This window comes from Hippoglossus hippoglossus, chromosome 22 (assembly GCF_009819705.1).
Source record: "Hippoglossus hippoglossus isolate fHipHip1 chromosome 22, fHipHip1.pri, whole genome shotgun sequence".
NCBI classification, from domain to species: domain Eukaryota; kingdom Metazoa; phylum Chordata; class Actinopteri; order Pleuronectiformes; family Pleuronectidae; genus Hippoglossus; species Hippoglossus hippoglossus.
In genome coordinates this window covers 2,598,149-2,612,870 of record NC_047172.1, presented here as the reverse complement: position 1 = coordinate 2,612,870, position 14,722 = coordinate 2,598,149, and the positions used below count along the sequence as shown (strand labels likewise).

General features: G+C 46.5%; 1 protein-coding gene across 9 annotated transcripts in view; it reads left to right on the top strand.

The window, feature by feature from the left end:
* The window catches only part of fgfr3 (fibroblast growth factor receptor 3), a 62,607-nt gene that overhangs the window by 26,627 nt on the left and 21,258 nt on the right, over positions 1 to 14,722 (top strand). For all 9 annotated transcript variants that reach the window (XR_004612704.1, XM_034576180.1, XM_034576178.1 and 6 more), the window contains exon 4: positions 6,002 to 6,171. Coding sequence is in view for 8 of the 9 variants with exons in the window: in XM_034576180.1 (XP_034432071.1) it covers positions 6,002 to 6,171 (170 nt within the window). In the remaining variant the exon portion in view is untranslated. The remainder of the gene's footprint in view (positions 1 to 6,001; positions 6,172 to 14,722) is intronic.

Sequence of the window (14,722 nt, the reverse complement as noted above, 5' to 3'; positions counted from 1 at the left end):
AGAGCAGAAAACATTTTGCCCGACCGACGGCCAGACAGAAGGAGACGAGAGGAAAAGAGCGGATTCGAGGAGTTGAGTCACTCGGAGCTGCCAGTCGAGATGATGCTGCTGGCCACAGCCGAGTGTTCCCAGAGCAGAGAGACAGACGAGCCTCTGCAGTCATGAGCTCATTCTCCACGACTCCAGAGCGCACTGGGCTGTCTCCAGAGGCCCTCGGGGGAGAGGCAGCGGAGATAGACGCCCACCCGGCCGCCACAGTGATTCCTGTGAAGGCCGCGCCGCGCACAAACGATATCATCGACCGGTTTGCAAGACTGACAGAGAATTAGTGTTTGGTTTTCACTGGCGGAGGAAGTCAGTTCCCTCTGTGTCTTTCCAGACTGCGCTCAAATCTCAGGCAGAGAGTGAGCAGGTGAAGGTTCAGGCTGCGTTTTAAAACCATCTCCATCCACATGAGCATCAGTTTCAATCCCCGTCCTTAAATATCACGTGACCACACAGGTACACTGGGCAAGCGTGTGCCAGTGTAAACAGGAAGTCTCGTTCACATGTAAACGGTTGTATTATTGGAAAATGCAGAATTTAACCCAACACTGGTATCTGAGTGTCTACGTCACAGTTTCTCAGTTTCTGCACGTCCAGACTGAGACGACTCCGCAGAGTTTCCAAACTTCTTTGTTCTAGCGGCTCTCAAACTGCAGAGTAGTGTGAAGTTTTATCTGTAGTTTGTATAGTTTGAAGATCAAAAACCGATGGACTGTGTTGGAGGTCTGACACCAGAAGAAAATAAAAGGCCAGAGATCAAACTATCGTCCGCCCTCACACGATGATTAAGATTTAGAGTGTGTACCTTTTTCACCGCGGAGAGTGGTGTACACACTCAGTCTGTGTGAATTGAAAGGGCAGTGTGTGTGTGTGTGTGTGTGTGTGTGTGTGTGTGTGTGTGTGTGTGTGTGTGTGTGTGTGTGTGTGTGTGTGTGTGTGTGTGTGTGTGTGTGTGTGTGTGTGTGTGTGTGGAGGAATGTTAACAGAGCCTAATCTGTGCTGTGCTCCTGAGCTATGCAGCCTCCTTGTTTACCCTGGCAGGAGAGCAGAGAGCCGGACGCCGGGGCACGCTACGCTGCACCACGACCGCCATTCCTCCGACTCTGTTTGCCCAGAGTCCCTGCAGGCCCTTCGGGGGCAGCGCGCCTTCAAAGAGCCCCAGTGTAATCTGTAATGAAATCTGCCTATGTGCTCGCAGGCGTCAGCGAGGGCAAATTATACAATTACACAATTAGACCACCACCCCTCCTCCTCCTTCTTCCCCTGATCGGTGTCTGAGCGCTGACGGCCCGTGCGCTGTGGCCGTTGGCACCGTGGAGTGTCCTGCTCCAGCTAATTGCCGGTGCACTGACGTCGGGCAGATAGAGAGACACAGTCACGCTCCTCCGACCCGCAGCCACAGCAGGAAGTCAGCGGGGAAGTTAACAGACTGCTGCAGGGTGTGTGTTGTCGTGTGTGTGAAACAACGTTGTGTACAAAGACAATGCACAGTCCTTTAAATTTGTTATTTGATTAAGAAAAGTATTTAAATCTGGATATGCATGAATTTCAGTCAATGCACATGGAAGGAAGGAAGGAAGGAAGGAAGGAAGGAAGGAAGGAAGGAAGGAAGGAAGGAAAGACCTGTTCATTCTAAAGGTTCCTGGAGTTTTACCAAAATCCAATGATTTATAATTAGTTTTCCAATAATTGTGATCCAAAAACCAACCAAGTACGTTTTCACGCTGCTAGTAATACCATCATGATGTCAGACGCACGCCGTAGCCAATCAGAGTCAAGTATAGGTGGACTCCGCCCACGTAGGTGATGACGACAGGTCGTACGTTTGTCAGACAAAACTCTTTAGTCCCTAAATTACAATGTGGAACCAAAACTAACCAGATCACATGAAACTATGGAACAAACACATGAAGCTTCCGACTCTCAGGAGAGAAAACAGTCGTCAGGAGATGTTAGAGAGTTTTATTCAAGCTTCACAGTCGCTGCGATGTAACACATGACTCCTCCCACTGACTGACCTCTCGCTCTCCGTGTCAGAGGTCTCAGCAGCCACACTCCGGGCTCTGTTATCGAGCGTAAACCAAACAAACAGCGGAGCAGGAAGACGCTGGAGTATTTTTAGGCTCCCGGAGAGATTCCCCTCCTCGGTTAACCTCCGCAGCTGACAGGTGGACACGCATGACACTGTACCCGCAGAGCCGAGGGAACATGTTATGGTGAAGCGGCCTCCGCTGTAGTGACAGCTCGCGGGCTCAGGTTATCTGCTGACTACGTCCCTGTGGAGGTTTCTGGGTATCTGCCCCCCCACCACCACCACCACCACCACCAAACAGAGAAGCCCACTCCCCTCTGCTGAGGAAATACCATCCTGCCAATTAGACATGGGATGGGATTCCTGTGTCTGCTGAGCGCACGGAGAACACGATGAAATCAAATATCGAGCGCTGCTGCTGAACTGGAAGAGGCTTTCCTGTGTGTCAGCTTCAGAAGAGCCAATCACAGACACAGATTTAAGCACTGGATGAAAATACTCTGGCTCTTTTATTACAACTGACAGTAATACAATGATATAAAACACAAATTAAATCAATCTCATATATATATTTGTGCTGATTATGTTTAATTTTGATTCTGATTGGTTCTTATTAGTCACAACTCGACTTCAAGTACTAAACACGTTGTCATCGATCCAAGAACAGAAATCCAAAGCTCTTGCTCAGTTGTTTCTGCAGAATGAACGATTGTTTATCGAAATAACGAGCAGGGAGTTCCTGCACAGGACAGTTCAGGTAGCACACGCAGCAGTTTCCACTTCCCTTCAGCAGCCAGAAATAAAGCAAGAGCCACTTAGCTGCTCGTAAAGCTGAAAAGAAGACATCACGACTCGGCCCAGTCCGTTCCACTGCCTGGTGATCGTGTGCGGAGGCAGAGGAGTTAGTGCCGAGCAGCCACCGCTCGGGGAATTAGTCTCCGAGTGTTTTTGGGACAAAACCATGGAGATGAAACAGAGACAGAATCCCCACAGGTGTCTATTCTGGGTTGGAAACGTCATAGTGGCTGAAGGAGGATGATGAGGAGGAGGAGGAGGAGGAAGAGGACCACACATCGGGAGAGAGACTGTTTAAAAACTCAGTGCGTGTTTTTGTTTGACAGAGTGTGTGTGTGTGTGTGTGTGTGTGTGTGTGTGTGTGTGTGTGTGTGTGTGTGTGTGTGTGTGTGTGTGTGTGTGTGTGTGTGTGGCTGATTATGATGCCAAGAAAACAATGTGTTCAGGCGCCTCGGAGAGTCTCACACTGCGCTCAGTGTCGCTCTAAATACACCGAGACAGACGAGAGAGAGAGAGAGAGAGAGAGAGAACTAATGATATCTAACAGAGATTTCCCTTTTAAGGTGTGTGTGTGTGTGTGTGTGTGTGTGTGTGTGTGTGTGTGTGTGTGTGTGTGTGTGTGTGTGTGTGTGTGTGTGTGTGTGTGTGTGTGTGTGTGTGTGTGTGTGTGTGTGTGTGTGTGTACTCATATTTGTTGCCTCTGTAGGGACCATTTCCAGCATTAACTTTGACCTTGTCAGGACCAGTAGACGTTGGTTAGTTAGTTGTTTGATTAGTTGGTTAGTTAGTTGTGCTGCATTGTCCACAACGAGTGAAAGTCCTAATAAGGATAGCTGCACAAACCTATGTGCGTGTGTGAAATCCATATTTTACCCGTGTTGTGGGGACCTAACTCTGTTTATACGGTCACATTACGGGGACTTGTTTTTCCTTGTGGGGACAAAATGCAAGTCCCTATAACGTAAATCATTAAATTTCAAGGTGAAGACATGTTTAAAGGTTAAATTAGGATTAGGTTTGATTTAGAGGAAATCAGGAAATCAGTGTAATGTCCTCTGAAGTCCCGGCGACTGTGTGTGTGTGTGTGTGTGTGTGTGTGTGTGTGTGTGTGTGTGTGTGTGGTTGCATGTGCAGAGTGTTTGTCTTTGCAAGCTGGGGAGTCTCTAACTCAAGCAGGCTGCAGTGTTCAGCTGCTCAAGTGGAGTCGCACACACACACACAGACACACACACACAATAGAAGCAAAGTTGTGTTTGTTTGCTTTCTAAGATGATACGTCTGTGTCTTTCATCGTCCAATCTCTCTCGGTCTGGTTGTAATTACTCTGTGAAGCTGAAGCCAAAGTATCATGACGGGAGCCAAAGAAATGTGTGTCAGAAATATATCAGGGCTCCCCGGGCATTATGACACACACACGCACACACACACACACACACAGACACACACACAGAGACACACACGTGGTAGTTTAGAGATGATCACACACAGGTATATTTATACTTTCTGGGTTCGACATCTCACCTAAGATAAACTCCACCCGTGTGTTGCTTGAGGGTGAGGATTTCTTTGTTTGACCCACACACACACACACACACACACACACACACATTGAGATGGTAATTAGCTCCCCTCTCTCCTCCTGCATTTAGAGTGTAAAAGAGACATCTGATGACCGGTCAGCCACCTCCCCGGCTTTTGTCCTGGGAAACACACACAGACCAGTAAAGCGAGAGAGAGAGTGAGCCTCCCACCGCTGCCCTCACCCTCCTCACCCTCCTCACCCCACACACCGGGAACAATAGGCCTCTCTGACTCGCTACTCTCCCTTTTGTCCGTCCTCTTCTCAATGCAACTCAATAAATCGCCCTGACGGGTTTCCAGACCCTCAGGATCCAACGATTCCAAACCCACTCTTGCATTGTTAGCGAGGGAAGAAGACGCGAGGGAGGAACACGCAAACCGCTTTGTGCTCTTTCAGAACCCGTCAAACTGCGTTTCACACCGTTTGGGGGCATCTTGAACTTTCCTGCATCTCTTTGCACAGCGGTGTAAGTAAAATGTTAAAAAAACGTCTCATCCCGACTGTAGCAAAGAAAACGTACTCCAGAAAATACTGCATGTGTCCAAACTCTTTTCCTATTTCAAGAAAATCCTTCAAACTCACCTTTTTCAACGGCGGCGTCACATTTCTCAGCTTTGTAAATGTGAAACAGGATGAAAGTTTGTCTGTAAATGTCCCAGGTACTGTTGGTTGTTGTTTATCGGAGCAGTGAGCGGAGGCCTCCAGTGGAACCTCACATCTGCCCGGGCAAAGTCCATAAATCATCCAATCTGGACCATCTGTGCCATCTCTTAGCAATTACATATAAGATCCTGGAGGGTCCGTCCCAACGTTTCTATGATCTTAGAAGACGTCAGAAAAAATGGAAAACAGAGGATAAATCTGTTGGGATGAGAAAATGTCACATCTCGGCCGAGCGAGTCGGACCCGAGTCACAAAACTGTCGACCTGGGACGTGATTTATTTGAGCCGTGACCCCGTAAAGACACAAAGCGTCAGGCAGCAGGATGAGAACACTGTTCAGACCTGATCCACTCGCCCTCTTCTATCAGTTTGCTCTCAAAGAACCGATTTAAACCTGGAGACTTGCTTTGACTCTGGTTCACGGGGAAAGACTTGGACTTAAATTACGTCAAACTTGATTTTAGACTTGAGCTTTTCTCAGATGGCTTGACTCTAACAAGTATTTATCTGGAATGACTTGGGCTGATTGAAAATGAATTGATATGTGTTGTGAAATGATTTGAGACTCGCTCTGACCGACTCTCCTTCGCTTGAGAATCACTCACATTACTCGAGTCCTGACTTGAACTTATCTCGAGTGATGTTTGACAGGTGTCTTGAGACTGAACTTTATTGCAGAGGGCTTGACTTGTATCAAATGATTCGAGATATGCACTTGTCTTGAGATACCGTATTTAAGATTTGACCCAAGTTTGTCTCAAATGACATGAAGCTCGACTTAAAACTCGTCTCGTCCCCAAAGTCCCACGATCTGACTCGAAACTTTGACTTGGACCTCGTTTCCAATGACTGACGCAACGTCCTGTTTTGTGTTTCTTAAACAGAAGCTCCTTATTGGACCCGTCCCGACCGGATGGACAAGAAGCTTCTGGCCGTTCCTGCCGCCAACACGGTCAAGTTCCGCTGTGCTGCGGCCGGAAACCCGACGCCGACCATCCACTGGCTGAAGAACGGCAAAGAGTTCAAGGGGGAGCAGAGGATGGGCGGCATCAAGGTGAGAGAGCTTCAAACTTTTAACGGTTGTGATTTACAGATTCATGTCCTCACACCAGATCTTCCTGGAAGAGGGCGATGCTGTGTCCTATACATTAGAAACCTTTTAGCAAGGCATCTTAATCCCATGCTAGCGGGGTGGAGCTGCTGCGTGTCCATCAGGCTGATTGTTGCGATGCTCCCCGGTGTGAATATCTATAACGCGAATAGTGAGAAGTGCTCGTCCTCCGGTGAATTCTCTTCTCACGGTGAATAAAGGTCAGAAATCGTGCCTCGGGACCCGGCGGCTTTCTGACCGGCCTCCGCTCAGGAATATATTTAGAGGCTCAAACTGCTGCGCTGAAATCAGAGTGGCGCACAGATACATGCATACTCGCGTGATGGCTCAGTGTTGACAGTAACGCGGCGCAGCAAACAGCTGCTGGACTCAGTTTTGTCATCGGATTGACTCTAAACACTGGGCTCTCATGTGGAAAGGGGCTGCTTTAGGTAATGGGGCCCGGTTTACCCCTGTGTTGGTTTAATAGCCCTGAGCTGGAGGATTAAAAGACAAACGGGCTGTGCTCAGAACCTCGGAATTCAAACAACTCGAAACCTGTGTTTTGCTTCAAGATAAACTTAAACTTGACAACAATCGTAATTGCTAAATTATGTCCAGAGATGTAAATTGTTTCAGGATCTTTCCGTCCTGTGTCTGATTCTCTCTCCATCTCAGCACGAACTCGACGTCTTGATGACGTGACGATGAAGGAATTAAAAGTCATCATCGACTTGCAGAATAATATAAACAAATATTAATTCTGTGCCAATAACAAATAAGAACCTTCTTTTCTATTTTAAAGTATTTATTGTTGAATTAGTCTCGTATTTATTGGTTTGTTTCTTTAGCTGGATTTTAAACTGTGCAACTCCATTAAAGTAATTCTACTCTATTCTCTTCCTTTGAAACTCACTACTTTACAAACTATTCCCATTTTAGCGTAACTTTTTACAGTGTATTGTAAACACTTTAACCACACTTGTTTTATTTTATTTATAAACCAATTTCGTCAGATATACATCTACAGCACGAAGGCTAATTTGAGCACTTTTACTGATTTGCACTGTGGAGTTTATTGAAGTTTAAGGTCGTGCTGTTGTTTCCACGAACTTCTCCTTCAATTTAAAGTGTTTTCTTTGTGTGGATTTCGAACAACAAACCACTAACACGCTGTCGCAGAAGAACAAATGAACCTTGCAGCTGCCATCGCAACTTCAAGAGTGGCAATTAACTGCTAAACCTTTTGTGTCACAGAAGAACTAATTAAACTTGCCGTTCGCTGCTCAAACCGCCACCAAAAGCTAAACTGATCTAATTTAACTGTTATAAAGAATCGTTAGCGTCTGTCGTCATGTCAGAGAGCGTCCGGGAGGCAAAGGAGTGATTTTAAAGTGGAGAATTCGTGGTGCTGGTGGTGCTGGTGTTGCTGGTGTTGCTGGTGGTGGAGGAGGCATTTCTCCCAGTGGAGGTTTTGGATTTAAAGGGTTAAATGTAATGAGATCCTGCAGCTATTAACAGTTTACAGAGATCTCCAACATCTGCTCCCAGCAGACCAACAGCAGTTGTCTCCCTCCCTCTGTCCCCACTCTCTCTCTCTCTCTCTCTCTCTCCCTCTCCCACACACACACACACACACACACACACACACACACACACACACACACACACACACACACACACACCTGTCACCAGCCCTCAGGACGCCCCAACTTGCAACGGCCCTCCACCGACTTCCAGCGTACACATGCATTGAGATTCGCTGAAGATAACGGTTTTTCCGCAGCAAATTAATCCCAAACTGACCAGCGAGGGCACGTAGATATTTACTCCATCTGTTCAACACATCTCCGGCTTCTCCTCCCGAATCCCACAGTGTCCGAGTTCCGGGTTCTGTGCAGAAAAGTTAGTTGTTGGCGTCGTTTCCACGTGTTAGACGGAACCATTTAGTGCCACACATGCTCCTATGGGACGATACATATATAATTACAGCGATATGTATAGCTGGCTCTCCATAGTGAGACCTGACAGAGTATGTGAGGTCCTGTTGGCCCTGTCCTGTGTTGTCGGTGTGAGATGTGACACTATAAGTTGTCAACAAGCCACCGGGACGAATTCCTGTACATTTTCCGCTCCGTATAGCTCAGCGGGTCGAGCTTGGCACCGAGCGGCGCTGTGGGTTTGGTTCCCACCGCGGCCACCCAGGCTGAAAAGCACAGGCGGCCGTGGTGCTGCAGTAAGTGTCCAACCAAAAGGAAGATGTTGTGTTTGTGGTGTGTGTTAACTCGGTGGTTACGTTTTGGCAGCGACGCTTTAAAGCAGAACGATCGGAGTCGTGAAGTGTTTAAATGTCATCGTATCTGTTTTTTACGCAGACGTCCTGGAAAGATTCATTCCAGCAGCAGATGTCTTTCCTTTGTTTTTGTTGTAATTGACTTTTAAAGGGTCGGTCCACGTAAATCACAAAAACACAGCTTAAAGTACGATTAACTTATCTCGGCACGAAGAAATGACCCTTAAATTTCACTTTCAAGTAGCTGCAGCTTCACGTATCTTACAGACTTAATTCTTTTAAGCCTTTTAAGCCCTTTACTTTTTATTGTACGTGAATATTTATGATAAAAAGACTTGACCGAGTTCATCTTTGGCTCTAATGGAGACGTTTGTCTTCTTGTCACCCTCGGTTCCTCCAGGCTTCGACTCCTTTTTGATTCCCATCAGCCAAACTTTGTTAGAGTTTCTGTAGTAATTAAGATTTCACCTTTGGAACAAGTGCAACTTTACATGACACTCTTTAAATTCCCTAATAAAGACCACCGACGATGGAAGGGCCGGGTCCAAGAGAAGAAAAAGTACTTTCAGCACATGTGTAATTCATTCAGTCTGATGGAGCTGTTGATTATTACATCTTTACTTCTTCTCTGTGTCTTTATTGAGACGTTATCCCTCCCTCGCTCCCTCCCTCGCTCCCTCCCTCGCTCCCTCCCTCCCTCGCTCCCTCTGTCCCGGAGCGGTCCTAAAATCCAGTTAGCCAATCACCATGTGGCCGCTGTCGCCCTTGAGGGAGGTGAGCGAAGAGGTCACCCTCTTAAGAGTCAGGGCGTTGGGTGACAGACAAGCCTGTGACACTGCCGGGGGGGGGGGCGTCTTCACCCGGTCGTAATGTCAAAGCCTCTGCTGACCCAGCACGCTGCAAAAAGTGTCTACATACTCGTGTTTTTATCAGTAACTTTAATCACTGAGACTTATTGAGTTGCATCAAACTGTCAAAGAGTCAACTCACCCGAGTATCTTGTCATAAACATAATTTTGGTTTAGTATATTTGAAAAACAAGAATTTTCCATAATCCCCTTTTTCTATAGAAACAGATTTAACTCTTTTCTTAACTTGCTTCTCTCTCCACTTCTGCTCTGACAGATCTGTGCACTGACAATAAAGTCACATTAACTTCCATTAAAATGAGTGATGTGCCTGATATCATTATATCGTCGCCTCATTTTTAACGTGGTTACCGTTCAGCTCTTTTTGTTCGTTGCCACATGCTCATTAACCTGTCGGTCACTTTATTTGATTTCACTCAATAGACTTTCATCAGCAGCTGCACCACAACTGCAAACGTGTAAATATCATCCAATAGGAATACAGCAGAAACTTTTCTTGCACAATCTGTGACCTTTTGCACATCATATATATATATATATATATATATTTACTTTGATACGTTTTTTACTTATTTCATACTCAAGGTTCCTGTCTTTCTCTTTACACTACTTGCTTTTTAATTTGCTTTAATCTTTCCCCCCCCTCGTTTTTCTGCTGACTATGTTTGTTATGCACCAAACACCAAAGCAAATATGCTAAATATAGTATAAGTAAGTTTGTGAAAACCTACTTGGAAATAAACATGATTCTGATTCTGAAATACCCGTTGGCCTCCATTAAAATAAATAAATAAGGGAAGTCATCCCAGTGGCAAAGAGAGCAAAAGCATAATAAATATTAAATCTTTCAAAATAAGAAACAGGATTGTGTCGTTGTTGTGGAGACAGACACATTACACAGGGCTGTCGTCAGCACAGACATTCGGTGTCTCTCTCGTGTCACAGCCCCCGTGACCTCACATCTGCCTGTGATGAGTTCATCTGGCGGGGTCGGGGGGTAGATGGGTGGCGGGTGGGGGGGGGCGGGGGGGGGCCCTGAGCCCCGACAGCCCGACAATGGCCTTCTAAAGACTCTATTCCTCCGAGCGGGACCTCAAGGTGAAGCCTCCCTCCTCTCACGTCCGCGCTGAACTGACAAGATCATTTTTTGATTTGACAGCCATGGGTAATTTCAACAGAATGAAAAGCGACCGTGTCTGATTTATGGGACGAGTGATGGGATGGTTTTGTCGCACGTCTTACTCCGACTGGGAGTGTGTCCATGACGGGGAAGTGACTCGCTAACTGATCCTCGCTGATCAGTACAGATGCATTTAAGAATCGAGACATTTCCCCGCCTCCAGTCCCCCGGTGGTTGACAGTGGCTTCTCTAGGGAAACACTGTGTTCTCCTTTTGTTCCTTAAACACGGCGTCAAAATCACATTCATGTTCAAAAGCTCCAAGACATCAGGTTCACGTCTTCACAAATGTACAGGAGATGTGACAGAAGATTACAGCACTTTCAGGCAGATCGTTTCCCTCGTTCCCGACATGTTCCAGTCGAGTGGAGAGGATTCTCCAAGTCGAGCAAAGTGTTGCACCTATTTGAAAGCTGAATGTGAGATTAAATGGCACCGGCGGAGATGGAGCTTTTACTTTTATCCTTGAAGAAAGGACAAAAACTTCAGTTCTGTAAATCGACTCGTAATCAAACACAAATGGGCTTTTTCAAGCATTCGTATAAAGACTTCAACGAGAGCTACGTGTACTTTTCTGGCAAATAGATCCCAATGTGATACTTCAGGGCAGAATAGACCAAATGAAAAGAGGAAATGGACTTGGAGCCAGCGGACGCAGCAGTTCGGTAATTCCCTGACCTTGAAATTTGCTTTGCTCGTCTGCGAGTTCATTCAAATGAAGCGGCACAACGAGAGCTGTTGGTATTTAGGTGGAAAACGTGTCTGTCGATGTCTCAGATCCACGTTTGTCCGTCTGCTGCCACTTTGGTGACTTTATCAACAAGAGCAAAGAAAATACTCAGAGCAAATATGCAGCAATGATGTTAAATTATGCAAACAAACCATTTGGAGACATTTTACATCGACATAAAGAAGATCTCTTTTTGTGTGTGAAGCAGGAGCCCCGGTAAATCAGTCTGTATTCATCCCTTAATTATTCTGTATCTGAACAGTTTGATTAGATCCCTGCAGCTTTGTGAGAGCGGCAGGAAACGCTGATGTGAGAAGTCTGCGCTCCGGAGCTCTCCAGGCTCGGCTGTCCACTGTGTTTGCTTTTTATTAAATCACGTGCAGATGACACCAGGCTGCGAGGAAATAACCACACGAGACCGGACTGTAATGAGACAGTTGTTTGAGTGGGAGATGTGAGATCACAGCAGCTCATCGATCCAGATTTCAGTTCCAGTTAAACTAGTGCAGTTCGTTCGGAACCTGCCTGTTCGGAATGAGCCGTTTGTTTCGCCTGTGGTGAAACTGGCTTTAAGTTTGAATGATTTACTGAGCTGCTCTTGTTTGTTTTCACAAAATAAAAGCTCTGTAATTACACTCCATATAGAGCATTGCAACAAAAAAGACAAGCTTTTACTTTGTAGACACACTGCTAAAGAGGAAGTGATTCTGTAAATGTTGTTGCCATAACGGAGATCAACACCAGTAAATGTCTGTTTCTGTCCGATATGGTGAAATAAACATAATCTCATTATCTGGCAGGACAGACATTAGTGGCCTTGGACCGCCGGTTGTCGACCGCTGTGGCAATTTATCGTAGGACGTAGAAGAAGACATATTCAACTCAGTACCTGATTAATAAAGGTTTATGAATATTGAACGTATCACTTCCTTGGGCCCTAAAGAGGAAACACGGCGAGTGTGAAGCCGCTGAGATGAACGGTTCTCGAGATGTACGAGCCACGGACGCACAGACAGTTAGTCCACAGATAGATGAGTATTCTCCATATTCCTGAACACTTTGCAGCGTGATGAGATCATTTCTGACGAGAGATAAGTGGGAAAAATAAAACCCAAGCTGCTTTTGATCGATGGCGTCGTACAAATGGCCTCAAACCCCCGTGACGAGCGAGTCCTTTTCACCTGAGAGTCTGTGGATCCTCATCTCACAGGCACTTTGTAAGTCCATTGAGATGCAACACAGAGAACTCAACCGTACGCTCGTTGCAACCAAATGAAAACGGTAAATGGGATGTGTGGCTCATTTGTAAAGTGGAAAATAAAATTCCAGCAGGGGCGACGTGCCGGAGCATTGTGCACCGCCCCCAGACAACGGTGGCGCTCGGAGCCTCGGTGCCTCGGAGGTCAAAGGTCGCCTTCTCTATTGAGCCATCAGATGGAGGTGGGGAGAGATGGGCGTGTCACCGGCCCATTGAGTCTTTGACAGGCAAAACCAATGCTGTTGTATGCTGCCAACGGGATTTTATTGTGCTCATGCTAAACTGCGCCGGCACAAGCAAGACAAAAGTTGACAAAGTAATTATTGTGTTTCGTTCCGTCCAGGTCGCCCTGAGCTTAACTGGTTTATCAATCCCTGTTTTGACAGGTTTCAGAGGCCGGGCCCTTAAACCGGCTCCACACTGTTGCTTTTTAAGACCTTAAGCACTTTAAATCCTTGTTTTTCCCGTCCAGAGTTTAACGCGGCCCCGGATTGTGAGTCTCCCCGTCGGCCGCCGAGGAATTTCTACACTTTGCAAGATTATTTTTGGACTCTTTTTAATTTAAGGCCCGTTATGGTCATTCGCGTTCCCTCCCCTGCCGCTCTACCCAAACACACCACACATATCAAAAGACTGGTTTTAGATTTGGTTTTCTCCTCCATGTTGATGCAGTGGTGTGTCGAGCCAAAGTCAAAGTCAATAGACCCACAAACTTTCCCAGCTTTAATAGCGAGTCCTCCGGGCCGCCTCTATCTGCTTCCTCCTTCTCTGTGGGTCAAATTAGACGGTAGCACAGATCCGGGCCACTGGTCCGCTCTGACGCGGCCATAAATTCTGGTAACTGGCCCCCGCTGGTTCTGACGGGGCTATTTTGCGAGGTGAAGACGGCGGGTTCGGACTGTAAAGGGAGCGGCGCTTCCTGTGTTTTCTCAGACAACTGCTCCGCTGCAAAAAAAAACTGTCTGTGTCTTTGACAAGTCGTTTGAGTTGGCGGCCCGAGACTTTAAACTCGTGTGTTTGGATTAAAATAACCGAATCTATCAATAGAGTGAAGCAACTTGTCTGTTGTCCATGGCAGACTCGCTGAGGAAAGTACAAACATCTCAAAACAAGGCCGATCACTAAATGTGTCCCAAGATGTTTCATGCACCAAACTCTGAATCCAAACCCTTTGTCCTCTTCCCTTCATGCACGGACGATACACGCTGGTTACACGTCTCCCTCGGATGCACACTTCTTGCAGTGTGAGACTCTCTGTCCATTCCCATGGCTGGTGCCCTTCTGCAGGTCCACGGCCAAAGCCATAAAACCTTTAAAGCCTCGTATGACTCTACTGTAAGCTCCTTAATAATTTAATTCTGTTTGGAATCTGGCACGATTGGAATGGATGGGATTATCACGTTTCGGGGCTAATGCCGCAGGTTCAACAGGGGTTAGCCGGTGCAACACGGCAATAAAAGCAGGCGGCATGTTCGGAGAAAATAATTAAATGTGCCGATGGAAAGACGGAGGGGAAATTGAAGTAGAAATGTCACTCGGAGATTAGAGTTACTAAACAATCAATTCAGTGAGAGCGTGTGAAACAATAGTTAGTGAGAGTATAACACTGTTCCCACGAATAACAGTTATTGGAGAATGGGGAGTTAATAATGTTAAAATGTAGTGTAACAGTAGAATGAATTCAGAGACAGTTTTTTCTGATAGTCTCACTTTAAAGTAAATATAAACAAACAGACTTCAGACTACAGGGAACTTTCTCTGGTTATTATAAAACTCAGGCTCTTTAAAGACATAAATAACTGCTCACAGAATCCCTCTGTTTCTGTTGGTGGTCTCGGCCTCTTCAAACCGACTCCTAGCTCGTATTTTACCACCTTTCAGCTGAGCCCCTTGTGCATTGCTGTTTTTTCTCCCCCCCTCTCTCCGCTCAACTCGAGCTCGGCGACCACAGCACAAGGCGTCACTCATCTGCTCATGAGAGCAGCCATTGACTTCAGTTTGACTCCTGGGCTCGGAGAGGGGTAGACGGGGTGGAGCCAGCCGCTCTGAAAACCCATTTGCCAGCGCTGAGCGGGCAGCCTGGTCTATGTTACCATGCAACTGCAAAAAGCACACACAGGCATAATATTTACACTGTTGAATTATTTTCCGCATGCGCCTCCAAGAGAGAGAGGGAGTGAGAGAGA